A 19987-nucleotide genomic window follows, 5' to 3' on the forward strand; every position below is an offset into this window, starting at 1 on the left:
TAATGGTTGAGCAATTGATTAATTAAAGTTAGAAGTGTAAACTATTGAATGCTAACTTATTAGTAGTCATAATGTTGAGCGATCGCTGAAAGATCTGAAGGTTCTGAGTCCGATCCCCCTGATATAATGCTTTCAATTTTCCATGGTTTCTCTAACTGTAGTCAGTTCATGATATTCGACTACAAAACTGCATTTTAATTCATAGATCCTACTAACTTTCCCCGGAAGAGACAAATATGTATAAAATACCTGATTGTAATTTTCCGTGTACTCTTTTATTCATCCACTCAGTGTCATTACTATGCTTGTGCATAATTTTCATTATGTTTTTTAGAGTACTAGTCCACCAATAAAATATCAAAATTCTGTTCGCTTTGAACCTGGATCCTCTAGTTATGTTGGCAGTAATGGAAGTAATAATAGTAAGCAGTTTTCATAATCCTTTTTATCGATTTTCTTTTTTACGCTACCCTTTCTGTTACTCTTGGTGTACACCATCGCCAAATAAAGTGTTTCTTTTTGTAGGGTACCTGGACAATCATACATCACGAATTGACTTAATTTGCATATGTAAACTATTGGATGCCGTCTCAGTGATTTAAAAGTTAATCGGTCATCGAGAGGTCTGACGATCCTGTGTTCTATCCCTAGTAAATTCGCGAGTGCGGGATCGTGGATGCGCACTGGTGAGGAGTCCCGAAATAACTGTCTAGTACTTTTTGGTTTTCAATGACCGTCTAACTAAGATCAGTCAGTGATGCAAACTTCCGCATTCATCCATCTACATAATACCCTGTTAAGGAGATCTCATCAACACTTTTCCTATATCCGTCCACATATTTATTACATTTTCTCATAAGTATTTGTTATTATTATAAGTTTGTCCTAATCCAATTGCTACATACATCTCAAATGTTTGCCAATTATAGACATATCAATCTGCAACTGAATATCAAACCCAACTGATCCCTGTAAATACTTTTGATGATGGCTTGTGCATAGTTATGATATGCCTTTTTCAAACCTCAAACTCACTCTCGATAGTCATGTAGAGTGTCTCACTAGTCAACACAAACAGTGTGATCCAGCTCTGAGTGGATAAACCTGTACTTAGTAAACGGGTTATATTATTATTGCTTCAGTTACTTGATTCAATTTTATGCTTGGTAACTCAGTGTAACTATGTGTTCGAACTTTTATAGTTATAATAGTAATCCATTATGTACCATATTTTAAGTCTATTGTCGGCGTACACCTTTTTTGTATACAGTGAAACGAATACTAATAGAAATAAATTTATCAATGTAAGGGACAATTACTTCCAATCATCTTTTTCAATGGAGTAATTCTCGTATTGTTTTTTATTGTTGTAATCCATAGATTGTTTCATACCATAACAAAATCATAAGCTTACTAATGCAACTAGTGTTTGTTGTATAACGTATATCCATTAGCTGAAAATTAAAATTTTAACTAAATCCAAGTATGGAAAAACCATTAACAGTTTTATAGGACCTAATTTAAAAGATTTAAATTGGACTAATATATATTGACTTCCACAAGTAAAACTCAATCAAGTTTTTTTTACATATTTTTCGTACTGTTTTTCTTTGTATTCCATTTTACATTCTGTTATAAGATGTATTTATAATAGATCTTTTTACCTAAACATTTCAGTAAGACGGAGATTAAGAGGTGTATAACTTCCAGAATTTCGTTACTCGTTATGACTTAGTTAATTCTCCCTAATTCATCTAACAATTATTTCGACATGTAGTTTTTTTTTTAATATCATGTCTATTAAATTAATTTGTGATGGTTTAAATGATCGTGTTCTTGGTATTTCGACTGAATTCTTATCCGTCGCCGTTGGTTCCATCCTGTTCGGATTGCTTTGAATGCCGATTATATCACAAGTTTATATATAATAGATAGAATGTGACTAGCAGTGGTATCCAGGAGGCGCGTTTCGTTTCACTTGGGACTTGTCAGCTGGATATACCTCTATCTCAGAGTTGATGTTCACTCCGGGACTCCAACCCACCATTTTTGGCTTCAAACACCAACTCTTTATTTACTTAGCTGCTGAATACAGATAGACAATCGTGCAACAGGTATAATTTTTAATTGAATCTGTGATTCAGTCAAAATATCAACTACGGGATAGCCCAAGCTATTACAAAGTAAATTAAAATCCATACAATTGAGTATCAATCTGGATTTAGTAACTAAGGACACAACACGTTACCATTTGGAGCGAAAGGTAACGAGTTTGAAACCCCGGAGCGTACTTAGGGTTGTGGACTAATTTCATATCAATTCGTAGATTTTGATTATTTAATACATAATTATCCAGTCGTATCATCTCTAGAAAAATGTTATTTCTTGTGATCCTCGACTTGTGATGACTTGAAACGCTAATCAATATCATGTTTTATATTGTCCAACCAGTATTCTGTTGTCTATTAGTTTACCTATATGCTAGTTGGACCGGTGACCTATTTACCAATAGACACACTGGCCAATTAACGACAACCGATGCCTTAAAGCTTATTGGACCTCGAGTTCCTTTCAACTCAGTAGTAAATTTGAAGACACAGTTAGAAAGCTTCGGTCTGGACACCCGGGCAGTATCACAGCCCACATACAAATCAAGTGTGGCGCATGTTTATTCGGTACCCTTTTGTACCAATATTTATGTGTTCACATAAATAATTATGTGAACGAAGAATATTCTTTCCGATAAATTCTCTTCGGGTTCTACAAATGTATATCCAAATTAATAATCCCCAAAAAATGGCCAGGTTAAAGGCAAAGTACATCGTTTACAGTATGTAAATTTAGGATTGTCAAACCAAATAGAATAAAATTGTTAATTTTGATATAGAATTGTTATATCTCGAACCTTGATTCTTAATATGCCGCGAACTACTTGACTACTTGAACGATAGAACCCGCAAACGTCGCAAAAGAGAGAAGACAAAGACTGGTAAGCAGGAAGTTTATTGCCCCAAACAGTGTCAAAATATAGCACAGAAATCTCGTGTATTTATAGTTTTTGGCTGAAAGTAAATTAACATTTAGGTCAACCAATAAGCACATAGGTATCAAACTAATCCATCCAATGGAGAAGCTCCACGTTGGCATTTCTAGAACATTCCCCTAGCCGTGATTGGATGGAATGTCTGCGGCTCTTCCTGGGCTTCTTAGGGCTTCCGAGAGTCTACCGACGGGCCGTCCTTACACCTCCCCCTTTGAAGTCTGTGACGTATGAATTTCTTTTTGGATTTTCTTGAAGCATTGTTGTTGTTCTCGTTTTTCTGTTCATCACCCTTATTGGCTGCGCGCTCTCACTCTTAAGTTTTTCTAGTCGTTGGTTGCGGCCTTCTTTCGGGCCTTTCTCCACCAGAATGTGGAACGGTACTTGTGTGTCTACTGCTGCTGTCCTATGATCCCTTTTTATCTGATTCATATGTCTGATACATTTTCCGTCCCTTCCACGGACTAAATAAAGTACTTTCCCGATACGCCGTACTATGACACCTGGTTCCCATTTCTGACCGCCTTGATACTTTACAAGTACCTTTTCGCCGCGGTCGTTCGTCTGATACTCTTGTACAGGTTTTCTTCTTTTCTTGGGTGGCGATTTTTTTTCAAATATCCATGGGTTCTTTGCCTGAACTTCTGATTCACCTTCTCTTGCGGCAATGAGTACATCTTCTCCATGTTTTGCCTGGGGACCGATCAACCTTGAGAGTGCATCAGATCTCACCGGACTACATATATGATTAATTGGCTGGTTAGCCAACTGCAACATTTCTATTAGGTCAAGACCAAGCAAATCTAGTCCTGGGCTTTCAGTGAGATATACTTTCACATTCTTCTGTACATTCCCTTTTTTAACTGGGCAGCATATCTCTCCAGCAATATTTACCTTCTCTCCAGATGCACTGAGTGCTAACTGAGTTGTAGGGAGCACCAAGGGTTTGCCAATATGACTCCATGTTTTGTGGCTGATAAGTGAAATATCTGAAGCAGTGTCAAGCTGTAGACGGGCACGGCGTCCATTAATCTCTAAGGTCACATATTTTCTTCGATTATGTTCTGTGCTGGTATGTGCTACCATTATTCTATTGGTTGATGAACAGTTTTTACGTCTTCGGTAATGAACACTCGATGAGCGACGGTGCATCTTCTTCTTACAACATGTTTCTTTATGTCCTTTGAGCTGACATCTAGTGCACCGGTAGTTTTTGTATGGGCAGAACCTTTTGTAATGCAGCTCTCCGCAAAACCAACATGCGGATGGAGGCTTCTTAATGGTTGTGTTCTGCTTTTGCATATAGGAATCTTTCTTCCCACTTACTGCCTGTACATAAGGTAGTCGACCATTATTTTCTACCATTGAAGTGTCATGCTTCAAGTTCACCAGATGCTGACATTCAGTAGTCACCTCTTGAAGGGTGATATTTGGACACTGTTCAATTTTGCTTAGAATTCTGGTTCTAATGTCGGCGTCTTCTGAAGATTGTAAGCTGCATACGAAAACAAGACATTTGAATTGGTCTTCTGTCATTGCTGATAGTTTAAAGCGCTCACATTCGCGATTTATTATGCTAGCATGTTGCACCCAGTCATCATTGCCGGCTTTTACTATTTTCAAGCACTGATATCGAATATTGAACAAGGAAGACTGTTCACCGAAAATTTGCGACAAAATTTTAACTGTTTCTTCGAATGAAATGTCTCTTGGGTTCTTGGGCAGAATGTAATTAGTATATCGTTCATGTTCAATGGTACCCAGCTTTCGTAGTAGCACCCTGACCTTGGCGGCATCATCAAAAGTTTCTAGGTCGACATTAAATACATCTTCATATTTCTTGTACCAAGATTCGAATGTTACACCAGCAACACCATCAAAATGAAATTCGTGAATGGAATCAATGATACAATCAGCATGCGATTTGGCAGAAACATCTGTAAGTCCATTCTTATTGAGGTTCATCTGCTGGGTTAGTTTTTCGAGTATGCGCATCTGGAATTGTTCAAGCCGTTTTTCATGGCGCTCTAGAAAAACTTCAAATTGGTCAAAGGTAATAGACATCTTGATAAATTAACCCGTCGCCAGTTGTTATATCTAGAGCCTTGATTCTTAATATGCCGCGAACTACTTGACTACTTGAACGATAGAACCCGCAAACGTCGCAAAAGAGAGAAGACAAAGACTGGTAAGCAGGAAGTTTATTGCCCCAAACAGTGTCAAAATATAGCACAGAAATCTCGTGTATTTATAGTTTTTGGCTGAAAGTAAATTAACATTTAGGTCAACCAATAAGCACATAGGTATCAAACTAATCCATCCAATGGAGAAGCTCCACGTTGGCATTTCTAGAACATTCCCCTAGCCGTGATTGGATGGAATGTCTGCGGCTCTTCCTGGGCTTCTTAGGGCTTCCGAGAGTCTACCGACGGGCCGTCCTTACAAGAATGCTCACTTGAATCTGTATATATGGTAAGTGAAAATTTAAGATCTGTGATCAGAATAAATATGGGTCAGATAGGGTGAGAGAGATATGATAGTGCAATTACAATTCGATCAAGTGGAAGACTAAATTGTGTGAAAAATTAGTGAGACGTAATAAGGAGGGATGAATGGGAAGTGAATGAATCATGTGTAGGGGAGATTAATAATGATGTTTAACCAATAATAATAATAATAATAATAATACAAAGATTTGTGAATAAAGATAACAGAGAAAATTACATTTGACTACGATAGGTCGTAGGTACAAGATTGCTAAGATTACTGTTGATTAATTGACCTTGTGGTTGGCCAGGGGAGGAGGAAGGGTTGGAGATATTTCTTCTCTACGCATAGCTTCTATGTCTTCATAACACAAGATATGCTTTGTTTTCACTATTGTAATTTCTTTGTATAATTCATGAGATCACTATATTTTTTTCATTTTGTTATATTGCACAAAGTGCAGTCTTTGCACTCACTGTCCTTAATCTGATCACTGTGACACAAAAATCAGTGTGTGCATTGATGGTGTGTCGTATTTTTCACGTTCCGATTTCAGATTGGTTCCTTTCATGTGTCCTATATATATACGGACGAATGAATAAATTTATTGTTTCTTAATACCTTCATCTGTTAAGTAAATATTGTGTATTACAATTGGAACACTTCAGTTTACATGTGTATATCTTACTATTATAAATAATAACTATGTAATGAAATATTGAACTGTCTAAGCCGCAGTTCATGGTTTCGTAAATTAGGAATAGTTAAAGTGATATTTTTTTCAATTAGGTATAAAGCAATGAGTTCTTTATCATTACATATGTGATCACAACATCAAACTGTTCAAAGTAAATGATAAGTGCTCTTTTTTCTTCAGCAATGCTTATTGCAATATCTCTATGGTGCATATTGTAAAACTACTCAGCAAACTATCATAAGGTTAATTAAATTAGTACTATGAAGAATTTGAAGTATAAAATCACTCATTAATTAATCCATAATAAGTTACATCACTTTTTCACAATGTAACATTTTCTACAGTATGTAAGATTAATACTGATATATGTTGTTGGGAACTGTTAATTTTCTGGCTGAATATATTAATTTACATTATCGACGTTTCATTTTCTTGTAATGCTTCTGTTTATCGTATTGATTTCATCTCACTGTACTGTCATGCATAGTAGCCATTTCAGTAATATATACTATTTGTTTAAGTTCTCTGTGAAGAAGTAGTGATTTTGTGGTTATCTACTTCCAACTATTTGTTTCTTCATCTATTTTAGTTCAGACAATTAAGCAGTAGGATTATTATCCTTCACGTAGAAAAATATAATTTCAATATATTGACAAATGAAACAAAAATCCACACGATTTATGTGGTTCTAGCTAGCTGTTAGTTTATCTTTGGTCGATGTATTGCCTTCATTTCTCACAATAACATTTTACTGAGACGAAAATAATGCTCTTCCGTCTAGAAATTTGTTAAAATGTTGCAATCAAAATAAAGTCCATTATACAGTGGAAGCACCGATTGATAAACACGTAATAAATTAAAATTAACCAATATTCCAATAATTTCAATAATTGAGATCATGAGTCATTTGAAGCTAGACCATCCTGGAAAACCTGTAAGCACTGAACGGCCGTTTCGTCCTATTGTGGGATTCCTCAGCAGTGCGCATCCACGATAGGACGAAACGGCCTTCCCGCGCTTACAGGTTTTCCATAGTGGTCTATCTTCAATTGACTCATGATCTCAACTATTGAAATTACTATAATATCCACAGAACCCCTTCTGATATTAATATTTTAATAGTTGAATTCATGAGTCGATGTAAGCTAGAGCACCATTGAAATCACCACAATCCCCATAAACCCCATTCTAATAATAATCATCATGTGCTCACTAGTTACTAGCCTCAAGATGGATTTCCTGAAGTTCTAGTGAGAAGCCGTGACCAGTAGAGCCGAATCCGTGTCGGGTAGAGACAGGTATCCACCTCAAACGATGGATGAATGGTTGCGCAAGATCATGGATCGACCGAAATTAGACATTAACATTGTTGGATGCCAGCCCATTGCTCTAGAGGCTAAGCGTTCGCGTGCGAGACAGAAATTTCTGGATTCGATTCCTACGTATGAGATCGTGGATGTGCACTACTGAGGAATCCCATACTAGGACGAAACGGTCGTTCAGTGCTTTTATGTTTAAAATGGTGGTCTAGCTTAAATTGACTCATGAATTCAACTATTAAATTACTGCAAACACTACAAATCCCGATTCTGATAAAATTCTAAGTGAAGAATAATTATTAAGTTATACTAATCAACATCATTCAAGGCATAATTGTAATAACACAATTTAAATCAACCTCAGAAAGTGATTCGAGACTCCCAAATATCAAATAAGATCGTGTAATAATTAGGGGCTTAGAGATAATTGCCCACTTGACAAGTATAAAGGAAAATGTAAAGATCATAATAACAATCGAATTATAATCATGAATAATTGTTAACGGGATAGTGATACCTGATTAGGGTTTAAAATTACAAAATGATAATAAAGACAAAGCAAAACCAAAACATAGTGCAGAAGGGAATTAGTACCAGGGAAGGATAATAAGTCTGATGCATCTTTTTTGCACGCAGAATTCAGGTTTGAATTGATGAATCGCTAACCCCTCATCAGTGCATAAGGTTTTCATTTGGTTTCCCGTTAATCCATTTCCTTCGATACTGAAATCTTGTCCGTCTTCCTATGGACTTGTGTATTTACCAAACAGCTAAAAATACGAATGTACAGCTCAAGTAAATGATTTCACAATTATTTTAGTCAGCTTCATTCTTGTCTTTATTTTCTTTTTATCGTGACATTTTAACGAGAATATCTGCGATACTGAAAGTTTCATGAAATCAGTTCGCTTAAACTTGTATATTCTCCATAGATTCCATTATTTCACATGATTTTCAGTTTTGTCCAAAATTAACCTAGAAATCATGTTTTTCCAGAAAATTTAAATGTAAATTTATTATCATTTCGAAAATTATGTCAACTTGATCATATCTGTAAAATGGCATCCATTCTGTACTTTGTTTTCTGAATATATATTGTTTTCAAATGTAACGTGTAAAATTTCATAGATAAATATGTATTCACAGTATGTTAAGTGCTTAAAATATTAAAACCATAGTCATCTTTACAAGCGTTTGATTCTGATTTCTCTAGCAAATGTGTGCTATGCGTCACCTGGTTCATCAAATTCCAGTAGTGTACCTTATTATAATAAACAACAGTATGATCAAGTCACCTCTACCACTGGAGGTCTTAGTCGAAGTAATCAACCAGCATCTTCATCAACTAATCAGTTTTACAAATTTGATCAAAGTACAGCTAATTGGAGTTCTGGACCAATACAACGAGTTCCTCCAAAAGAATTCGCCCCAAGTCCTTTATCAATGGATACATTGGAAGAAAAACCAAAACCACAAGAAATTCCGACAACTAGTGACATGTCATCTACTCCTTATCAATCATTTGACGTAAGTTGATGGTACTTGACACTTTTATTACAAACAGAATAAGTGATGTGATGAAATATATTTTTTCTTCTAGTAACCTATTTAACTCAGCAATCATATCCAAATACTTATATATTGGACTTGTGCTACACCAATTCTGGATGTACCTGTAATCTTGAGAAGACTGATGCCCCCTGGAGGGTTCGATCCCGTGTTACACAGTTTCACAATCAAATTGCACGAAATCTAGGTTCAGGGTTTCCTTTCGACTATCTCCAACCACCATCTTACATGTCAACACGGTGCATGCGATGTTGAGCCACCTAGACGAGTGGCTACATTGCAACTAAATTGATAGAACTCGATATACACTAAGAAGGACCTGACATACATGAGATCATTCACTGCCTAGTGGCAAATCATCTCAGTCTTACAGGAGCTCAGTAGCGGCCCGGATAGCTCAACGGTAACGTCTTTAATTGTGAAGATGGGATCATTAGTTCCCTCATGACTACAGCCACGCCTTGCTGACGAGCGTCAAATAGCACGAAACCTATGTCCAGGGTTTCATTTCGAATACCTCCGGCAACCACCTTCAAAACACTTGTATTGTCACTCAAGGTATTCTAAAGACTACAGTTTCCCAAGATCTTCAATAAAAACTAAGTTATATGTTTTCTATACTCTAATATTGATGGCAAAGTTTCATGATAAAAGATCGATCTTTGGGACATTAAACGAAAAAAACGTTTATCCATACCAAAATAAAAATGTTTACAGACTTAAATTTTATCATGTTGTTATTAGGCACATAATTAAGCGCTTGTGTTTCTTACACTTTTATCATTCAATATTTAACAGGTCTTTCGAAGAATTGATGAACATGCTGTCTCTATATCACAACAACAACAAGATAATTTTAATCAGTTAATTTGGCAATTAATCTATGCACGTAATATTACTGATGATTTGGAAAAAGTGCGCGTTATCTTCTTATGGTTGTGCACTAAAGATCTACATAAAATGAATTTTGACCATGTGAAACCAGATAGTCCAGAAGAAATCTTGATGGGTATACGTACTGGTAAATCGACGTATGCACAAATATTTTATACATTATGTCGGTAAGTCATCTTTTTCATATGCTCAAAGATGGTAATCATCTGGAAGCTCTTAAACACACGTATACTTTATGTACGTGTCTTGGTATTGATTGATACAATGTGAAGTTTTAGTTTATATCTGATTTCAGAGATTTGTTGCTGCATTATTCAACGGAACAGTTGAATGGTAGTGCCATTACATCCATCAATGCAGTCATACTGCTGACGATCATGCAGATGATGATGCATGAAGAATGGGTTTAAGATTTATAACAGGGATGAATATCGGAAAATTCAAACTTTCGAAACTATCCTTCTTGAAGTTGTTATGTTTGTTCTTTAATTATTCAATACTTAAATCGTTGTATTTTTTTGTATTCTGCTTGCATACATTGTTGTGTGTTGCATCTTTCTTAAGTTATCGTTAATTTATTACCAATTTATTACTTAGTTCTTTCCCACATATGGTATACTTATACCGTTATTATGATTTCTCAGTTATATTGATGTATGGTTAAGATTTGACTCTGTATTACTGCATATGCTTTGAATCATCACATAATGCCCACCTATAGTATTTCAAACTTGAAATGATCTGCACAAAAGTACACTTTCCTCACAAATAGCACTAATATTATTGCAAATACCATTAGGTAATATCCACTTCCCCTTAGGTAGATGGTTTAATTGTGGAGCTTTCATCGTCACTATGGACAACATCTTCATCATGTAATACATGTAGAAGTGAGATTTGCATTTATTCCTCCAATTACCTTGTCTGTGATTGATTGTCTTCATAGGTTTAGTTGTTTCCATTTCCCTTTGCATTCATGACGTGTCTCTTTTGATTGACCTTTGACCTTTTAGTTGATTGGTCTCTCCTATACGGTTTAATGCATCAAGTCTTTATCAATGTGTCTGTTTACCGCTAGTTAACCTGATTGTCATGCTACCATAGTGAATGAAAACTCAGGTACACTAAACCAATTTGTTGTGTTATGCAAAATCGCACAATGCCTTTGCAAAATAACAAAACCATACGTCAAATACATCATTTGCACATTTTCCTTAAGTTGTACTTTACATACTCTATCATTCTTTCAATTCTGTCGTTATTCCTATTGCTTTCTGTTTTCCTTCCTCTTCTCTTTATTTAAATCTGCTGGCATGTTTTACCGCTACATAAGACTTATATCTGTCCACATAAGTAGCGCACACCACACCACAAGAACTCCTCTTGAATACTTGGGATTTTCACGAGACAAAATTTCAACGTTACTCCAACTAAGCTACGAATCACAAACCTAATGATGAATATGAAGTAAAAGTAACTGTAGCTGGGATTTTTAGTGTTATAATGTTATGAACTGACTGAATTATTTCTATTTTCTGTACATTTTTAACCAATTTCTTTTGCTTCATCTCTAATCAATATCTTTCTACATTTGTTCATCTTTTTACATTTACTATATTCTACACTTTCAACTAAATTACAACTAACTATTGTTTTGATGTATATGTATACACATGGAATTTCTTACTTCTCTAGGCATCATTTCACACCTGTTTTGTTTTCTGTATCAATGCGCTAAAATATTATCATTATTACTATTGCTGTGAATATTTATGGTGATGATTATGATCATTTTTTTGAATAATTTCTTTTGCCCCTGAACCTGCATAATTCTTTCGTTTTTGTAACTAACGTCTTCGGGAAAGAAAACTTGGCATCAACAGATATTTTTACGTACAATTAGTTGACCATTTAGTAGTAACCAATGCTAGTTCTAGTCTAGTCCTTTAAGACTGATTTGATTTTGTCGATCAGCAAGTTGCTATGTGGTCACAAGTCTAAGTGACCCAACGTCGCGAACACTATTCAGGGATGTAAGGTGGTGGTTGAAGGTTGCTGACAGTAAACCCTCCTTGACATAGTTTCCGTGTTGTCTGACACTCATCAACAAGGTGTGCCTATTTTCTGAGTGTTAGCTCTAAATTATGGAATTCGACTTATATGAGAATCATCAGTTGCATATTTTCGACGACGATTAAACAGAGTATCTTCATGTAAACATTCACAAGAAGACATCAGCTGGTGAACCATTGAACAAATATTTTATTTAAACAACTTTCGACAGAATAAGATGCTTTTTTGTTAATAAAAACTGATTAGAACACAGTTCTGAATATAAACAACCGGACAAATCATACCTTTACTGATTGAGATACAGACATAATATCCGTCAAATATGTTAATCGCTATCTTAACTCAGTTAGTCACTGGTTAATACGTTAAGCGTTTGAAATAAACGTTACTTGGCCCAATCCCCAATGTTGAACATCACCACCGGGAGATAGATACGTCCAACTGACGAGTCCCAAATAGGAGTGAACGTATGTTTTGAATTATACTCCCTGCCACAACCCATCCATTATAAATAACTTTTATGTGAGTTCTGAAACTCCTCAACAATCCGTACACACATACGGGATCGAACTCCAAAATTTCCTCAGATTTTAATACTCTCTTTTTAATGTTCGTTTTTTCTCTCCTCAAACACAGTTATGCTGGTTTACATTGTAAACTATTAATTGGTTATGCCAAAGGTGCTGAATATGCCCCTGGTATGCATTTTTCCGGCCGCCAAGGTCAACATTCATGGAATGCTGTGCTTATTGATAAGTGTTGGCGTTTGATTGATTGTCATTGGGCTGCACGTCGTTTAATTGGTAAACGTCCTAGTCCAGACAACGTACGCTATGGATTAGATATGTTTTATTTCTTAGCTAGTCCAAGTCAATTGATTTATACTCATTTCCCACATGACCCTGACTGGCAGTTATTACGTCATCCAGTCTCACTAAAAGTAGGTTGTTGGTCTTTTGATGGTTAATTTTCAGTATTTTTCTAAGTGTACCAAAATATGATAAAACCTTTACATTTTCTAATTCATGTATGCTATTTATCGAACAGCCTTACCATCTCTGACAAAAATGTAATCAATTTAGTCATATACTGTTGCATATTTTGTGTCACATCCTTAACTACTTCTATCAATTCGGTGTTCATCTTGGTGTGCTAATGAGGTATGTCAACTTGAACCGATGCATATGTGTACCCGATCCTACGTTGTAGCTGACTGACTGTCATATCCTTACATAAAGGTAAATAATGAGATTCAGAATAGTTTTCAAGTAGATTATGTGACTTTTGTACCATATTTGATCGTTGATTTTGATTGATGATTTTATTAACTGTTTCTTTTTCTCAGAAGTTCTTGCATCTTCAAATCCAGGAAATTTCTAATTATATTTGTTCTTTCATACCTACATCCATTCGTTTATTCAATTCTATAATTCCATCATCAAACTGAAAGTTATTTCAACTCGCTATTGTATCACCGGTGGTATCCCACAGATTTACATTTTTGTTCTACTATTATCTATAGCTAAGCCATTATCAGTGAAATGATACGCTATTTTCTTACCAATATCAATACACGAAGATAACCAAGGATATGAATTCTAGTATGAAATTGTCGAAGAGTTCTTACTACATGATATTCAGGTCATTTAGTAATTAAAAATCATATTGAGATAAACGCGACCTATCAACCCGCTTGAAAAAGGTCACTTAACCACATGATCAAGCTTTAACAGAACAACACAGTCAATTTGAATTGAATAAGACAAATGAAGATAGTTACATCTATGAAGACAACTAATCACATACATGACCAGCAGAACAAATTGATTAAATGCTTGTGGAGGAACTAAGAAGCTCACTTCTTCATGAAGTAAGCACTAGTATTGTTGGTGTTAACTAGAACACCAGTGAAAGCTCCATAAGTAAACCGTCTAACCTATTGGAATCGACAACACCAAAAATATTTTAATCTTCTTAATTCCATTCTTTTCGTAAACTTGAATCCTCTCAAATCATAGAAATAAAATTTAGTCATACTTTTCTGTGTATATTTCTACACTCCTTATCTGTATCCATTTCATTTTGTAATTGCAACTCGGTAAATAAAGAGTTCTAAACTTATATATATATATATATATATTTGAGGACATGAGACATGATCGAATTGCTACAAATAAAGAATGCAGCATTTAAAAACTAATAGTATACTATTTAAAAAGATGTGATTCTTAAATTGCTTCAATTAAACATTTGTCACGAAAGTTCTAATAATGTGAACTAGGCAAAATGCATAATCATAAGTGACTGTATTATTGAGCACAGTATTGCAATTCAGGGTATTCACCATGATAGAGAATAAAATTATGGAATAACTTGTAAGTTCAGAATCATCACTGTGATCGATCTTAAATTATTTCACCAAAGGCCCGCAGTAATTACAGTCAACTCAACTAGACAGTCTGGATTTTCCATTAACATGGATCAAATCAATTGTCCTTGACTTCATTAACTAATGCTACATCCTTGATGCGTAAATTATGAAATCTAATTAGCATTATTTAAAGATTTTACCGTCTCATTCAGATTATCTCACCTTGTTTGTCTAAAAAAATTAAATATATGAAGTACAATACTTACTTTTATGAATATTGTGGTGAGACCATAGTTTATGGTTTACCTTTGAGCAGCGCTAAAGTGACCTTGAGACACCTCACTTATTTACTAGAGTCAAAAAGGGTTAAAAACTAGCATGAAGAATCAGGTTTAGGATTTAGAGTTAGAAGTTAGGTTTGAGAATTAGAGTAAGGGTTTTTATCCCGAAATGATGTTAACCATCATGCCAAAATGTTATTCAACCATTATTATGAATGGATTTGGTGCTAAGACCCTAAACTTGCTATCTTTAAATTCCATTGGTTCGTCCATAAATTATAGTCTTGCCTATATTTTATATTCTTCTAAACAAATAACTCTCAGTATTGTTACTGTATAATTTAATATACTAGAATAGTTTACTATACATGTTTATTTGTTTGTTTGTTCTTTAAATTATGTGGTCAGAACATGTAAAGTTTTTAGTGTATATATATAAATGAAAATATTAGCTTAATCGTAAATTATATCTGGTAAACGTGTATGTGTTTTAAAAATAAAATCAGTGCACTCTATTGTAATCAAACATATCTATATGCCTCTGTAAAACTTGCACCATAAGAATATTTCTAAACTCTCATTCATTATGCTATCTTATTGAACAAGAACTTATGAGGAAAACCTATTTATTGTTTAATGCGAAATAACAGAGTGCCCTCGTAAAATGTGAAAACCGCACATTATTTATGAATCTTCCTCCAATCGTCCTTTACATCCTTCACGATTATTTCAATTCTGTTATTATTACAATAGCTCTCTGTTTCCTTTTTTGTTCTCTTCAATTCAATCTTCTCAATCTTGTGTTGGCGGGCATTCCGCTTTTGATTCGTGCTACATACTACTTATATCTGTCCATATTAGTACCATGCACTGCACTATTTTTTGTACATTTTCCTCTGATAAATTAACTCAGTATTCATAAAATAAATCATTAAAATTTGCATATAATAATACACAATATGTACACTTAATTCAATATATTTCTCCTCATCAATTTCTCCTTCGTTTAAATAAAATCATCTACAATTTTGTCGGGCAGTTTTAGTTTTTACTTAGTCCTACTTGTAATATTTAATTATTATTTTAAGTATTGACCATTGAATGAAACAGGAACTCTCCCACATTTTTTACCGATAATTTAATTTTACGTGTTCAAAAGATCTATTGACTTTTGAATGTTGTTTCTTTCTTAGTCGGTTTTCTCAAAGAATTTCATTGATTTACTTTTTTATTAGTGATTTATCACGCTCTAGTTATCTGTTGTGTTATGATTGAATAATTTACAGTCAAGTCCAAAAAGTAGAAATGATTCTAACTCTTAACCGTTTGTGGCTTTTAGGTGACCAACTAGAATTTATTGAGACAATGAATTAATGACATTCAATTAAGAAATGTGTTATATAATAAATGTTATGGAGCATATAATTGTTAACGTTGAATTGTAGCTAGAAGTGGCATCTAGGACATTCATTTTCTCCTGTTCAAGACATGTCATTTGGATTTACTTACCCCCCAGTGTTGACGGTCATATTGAGATTCAAACATCGTAATCATCTCTTCAGATACCAACGTGTTATTCACTGAGCTACTAGTTCAGATTACATAATTGCTAATTAGTGAACCGCAAAATTTTACCTAATTGAGTATTAATAGTAGTAATTTAGAAAAATAAAGACGAATTTTAGTCATACTTATGTAAGAACAAAAAGACAAGTGAAGTTTGGAGAAGGATTAGAAAAGGAATTATATGTATTTTTAATGCGATGTAGTATTGATCGTTCATGCCTAAGATAGCATAAGCGATTGTTAAAATTTCTTCTGAACACAAAGATTCAGTTTACTGGGGTATCTTTTTGTATCGTTTTCATATCTGTTTTCTCTCGTATCTATCCTCTCGTACACATATTCATCTAAATTAAACACTTTTTATCGGTCTCATTCATTCTTCCAGTAGTTTTTCTCAGATTGCATTGTTTTGTATTACATACGTACAAACATATTAAAATAATATGTGTAAGTAATTTTCCTATGTAGTGTCAATTTATTTGCTAACATGCATCCCGGTTGTATACAATCTTTTATAATTCTGTTTGGTCTACAAATCTATTTTATTTATTTCATACAGCCAACTAACCTATCAAACGGCTAACATAAATTAGTAACTACTAATTCATAGCTTGTATTCGACACCGATTGATCTCAGCTAGTGTGCTATTAGGAAACTAGGAAGCACATTGTACAACTGTTTTTTCCTGGTATGAGACTCCTCCCTTCAATACCCCTTCAAGTTAAATATCGATGTCAACGGCTTGTTAGCATCATTCGCTAACCAAATTAGTGTTTTAAGTTTGTAACGCTTGTGTACCAAGTACACACCGCTTTGCCAAGACTGTAATATGTTATCTCGATTGACAATTCCTAGTTACTTAAACAATTTTAGGTGGAGTGTTTTTCTGTCAATATTTTAATAGCTTAACGCAAATTGTTTTCAAAATTCAGTATTGTATTATCCTTCATACTTTCAAAATTCAACCTCTAGGAATTTGAGAATCTAGCTCCAGTCAAATCTGCCTTTTTCAAATACAATTTAGATCTAGTTACACATCGTAATTCTGTGATTGTATGCTCAGATCCAGAAGTTCGTATTGCCATAGCTTTTCCATCGGATTCTAAAAATGATTTATCATTTACATTCGGCTTATCATTTGATAATCAAGAAGGAAGTGAGGAGTTTCGTGGAATTCCTTTAACGTAAGTATTTGTTCTTACTGTTTATGTTTTGTTTATTATCTAAACCTGTGTTTATTTCGTATCTTCTTCTGGATAAACCATTTTATATTTTTTGTTTTATTTTCTTTTGGTATTTTTAAGCGAGTTGTTTTTGGTAAACCATAAACTATAAGCACGAGTTTAAGCGACTCTTGACTCATTCAGCCAATCAGAGAACTGCAAATATGACTGAATTATTTAATAATGCTGGGACTAGGGTTTACAGTGAGGATTCAGATTTGTGTGAATGTTTTTATCAAGAACTGATATCAGCTATGATTGAGGAATATTTTATTCCCATATCGATGAATGAGTTTCAGACAAAAATTCAAGAGACACTGCCTTAAACCGGTTTGGTTCGGTGTAACCCTAAATACTAAACCATAATACTAACTCTCAGTCTTAATTCTCAAACTTGAATTTTAGTCTTAAGCGTAAACATAAATATCTCATGATGTTTTTGTCATTAACACTACTCATCTACGTTCGATAGGCATTATTCCGCTCCATAACTCTCAAGTGATTTGCGCGCTCATTGATACACACCTTTTTAATTCAGCTTACCTAATTTTTCTGTGTTTTTTTTTATCGAAAATAACACTCAGTGTTATTAGGCCCGTCAAAATGAAATTATTAGTTAGCTTTTTCAGGTTTGTTATGTACGGTTTACCTTTTCAAATAAATCTTTCTAACTGAAAATGGAAAATCATTGTAAAGAAGGAATTAATCAACACAGCAACAAAGATTAAATAATAGAATTTACAACTCGTACTGCACAGCATGAATTAAATTCAATATTTACAGTTGTAATATTCGAAAACCAGGAAAAATGTTTGGTCAGTGGTTAAAGTACTGATCTTTTAATTAAATGGATCACAGATCCAGACCCCACTTCACTTAATTCAGTTTGTACAATTGAGTAGTTTATCTTCCTTGCACATGAAATTTGTAGATAAAAGCCAAATAAACCAGAACTTATTATGAAATCGTATTATCTGTTTTATTCAACGATTTCTACCAACTTAATGGATACTTGCAGTATTTCTGTCTAAACATTAAAATAATTTCGACTACACTAGTCACACCCTTAGAATCTGACGTATATAACCTATGAATTCGTAAGAGCATCAATGATAGTACAGAAAAATTAGGCGTAGACAATATGATTTCAGAAGAATGAATTCGTTGATTAGAAAAATATATAATAATTTTAAAACTCAAGATCTAAGAGAAGGCAAAGAATGACTGCATCTGTATCACTGATCAATTGTAAACCATGTCACTCAACGTCTCCAACCACTGGTTACAAAAATCTTCCAGACTCCAACCTGGTAGTCTGCACATACCAACACGATTCAGTTCAACAGTCAGTGACTTCATGACCCGATGTTACATCTTGGATGGAATGCCTTCGGTTTTTCCCAACCTGCTCGTACACCGTCAAACATTAAAAAAATCCATTTTATTAGTGCTTATTGCTGAAGGAAACGAAATAGTTGCCCTGTTTTTCCTAAAATATCCATACATATAACATTTTCAAATAAAGTTTGATGTTTTTTTTACTTTTAAACCTCAGTCGATTCGGTAGACAAGAAACATTGATACGAGAGCACACATCCGTTTTCTACATTAGACCACCAAGACCTGGAGCATATAAATTACTTATATATGCTAAACAACATCAACCACATCAAAATGGACAAAAAGAAGGTCTCGGTATAGTCAGTATGATTCCTGATGATTTAAGTTCTGAAAATTTGTTCGGTGCTGTTTGTGAGTATCGATTAGTAGCGAATTTTGGTTCAAACCGTTCATTGCCGCCGTTTCCACCATGCCAATCGTCAAGCTATGGACCGAATGAGGTATGGCAAAGAAGTAGGAGATTTTAATTTAATGTAATTGAAAGATTATTGTACACATATAGCTCGAAGTGGTTTTAGCTAAACTGACATTGAAAGCCTAGAAGCACTCAACGCCCGTTCCGTTCTGCTAAGGGACGGCTCAACAGTGCACACCCATGACCCTGCATGTAAAAATCAAACCCAAGATCTTCGGTTTCCCTCGCGAACACTTGAACTTTGCACCCTTTAGTCGGGATCCAACAGTGTTAACGTCTAGCCTTAACCTTCAGGTTTTCATTGATGGTATACATAAGATCGGTTTGTGACTTAAACTCGCTCCATCTACTCCTTACAAATTCACATAGTATCGTTAGTTTTCACAAAATAATGTGAGTCAAAGTCGAATACGTATATCTATACTTGGCAGATATCTCGAATTACAAAGTATATGATAAATTCATTCAGTATTGTTTGTTTGAATCTTCCCATCGATGTGTTAGGACTGCAACTGGTCAGTCTCTAATTGGCATATGTGCATACTGTGCGTATTGCCTCAATATAGCCTTAATTCACAAGCATGGTAAGCAGAGATGGATAGTGGCTAGCAGTGGAATCCAGGACGCGCGTCCTGGATTAAGGCTATATT

At 34.5% G+C, this 19987-nt stretch overlaps 1 protein-coding gene across 1 annotated transcript in view; it reads left to right on the forward strand.

The window, feature by feature from the left end:
• Smp_051990 (hypothetical protein) overlaps window positions 1-19987 on the forward strand; it is a gene marked incomplete at its 5' end in the record, with an annotated part of 39845 nt that overhangs the window by 14003 nt on the left and 5855 nt on the right. The window contains 6 exons of the mRNA XM_018796556.1: window positions 335-422; window positions 8757-9070; window positions 9911-10173; window positions 12716-13019; window positions 17271-17482; window positions 19077-19362. Coding sequence (XP_018651686.1) covers window positions 335-422; window positions 8757-9070; window positions 9911-10173; window positions 12716-13019; window positions 17271-17482; window positions 19077-19362 — 1467 coding nt within the window. The remainder of the gene's footprint in view (window positions 1-334; window positions 423-8756; window positions 9071-9910; window positions 10174-12715; window positions 13020-17270; window positions 17483-19076; window positions 19363-19987) is intronic.

The sequence above is a fragment of the Schistosoma mansoni genome, chromosome 4 (assembly GCF_000237925.1).
Source record: "Schistosoma mansoni strain Puerto Rico chromosome 4, complete genome".
Lineage (NCBI taxonomy): Eukaryota > Metazoa > Platyhelminthes > Trematoda > Strigeidida > Schistosomatidae > Schistosoma > Schistosoma mansoni.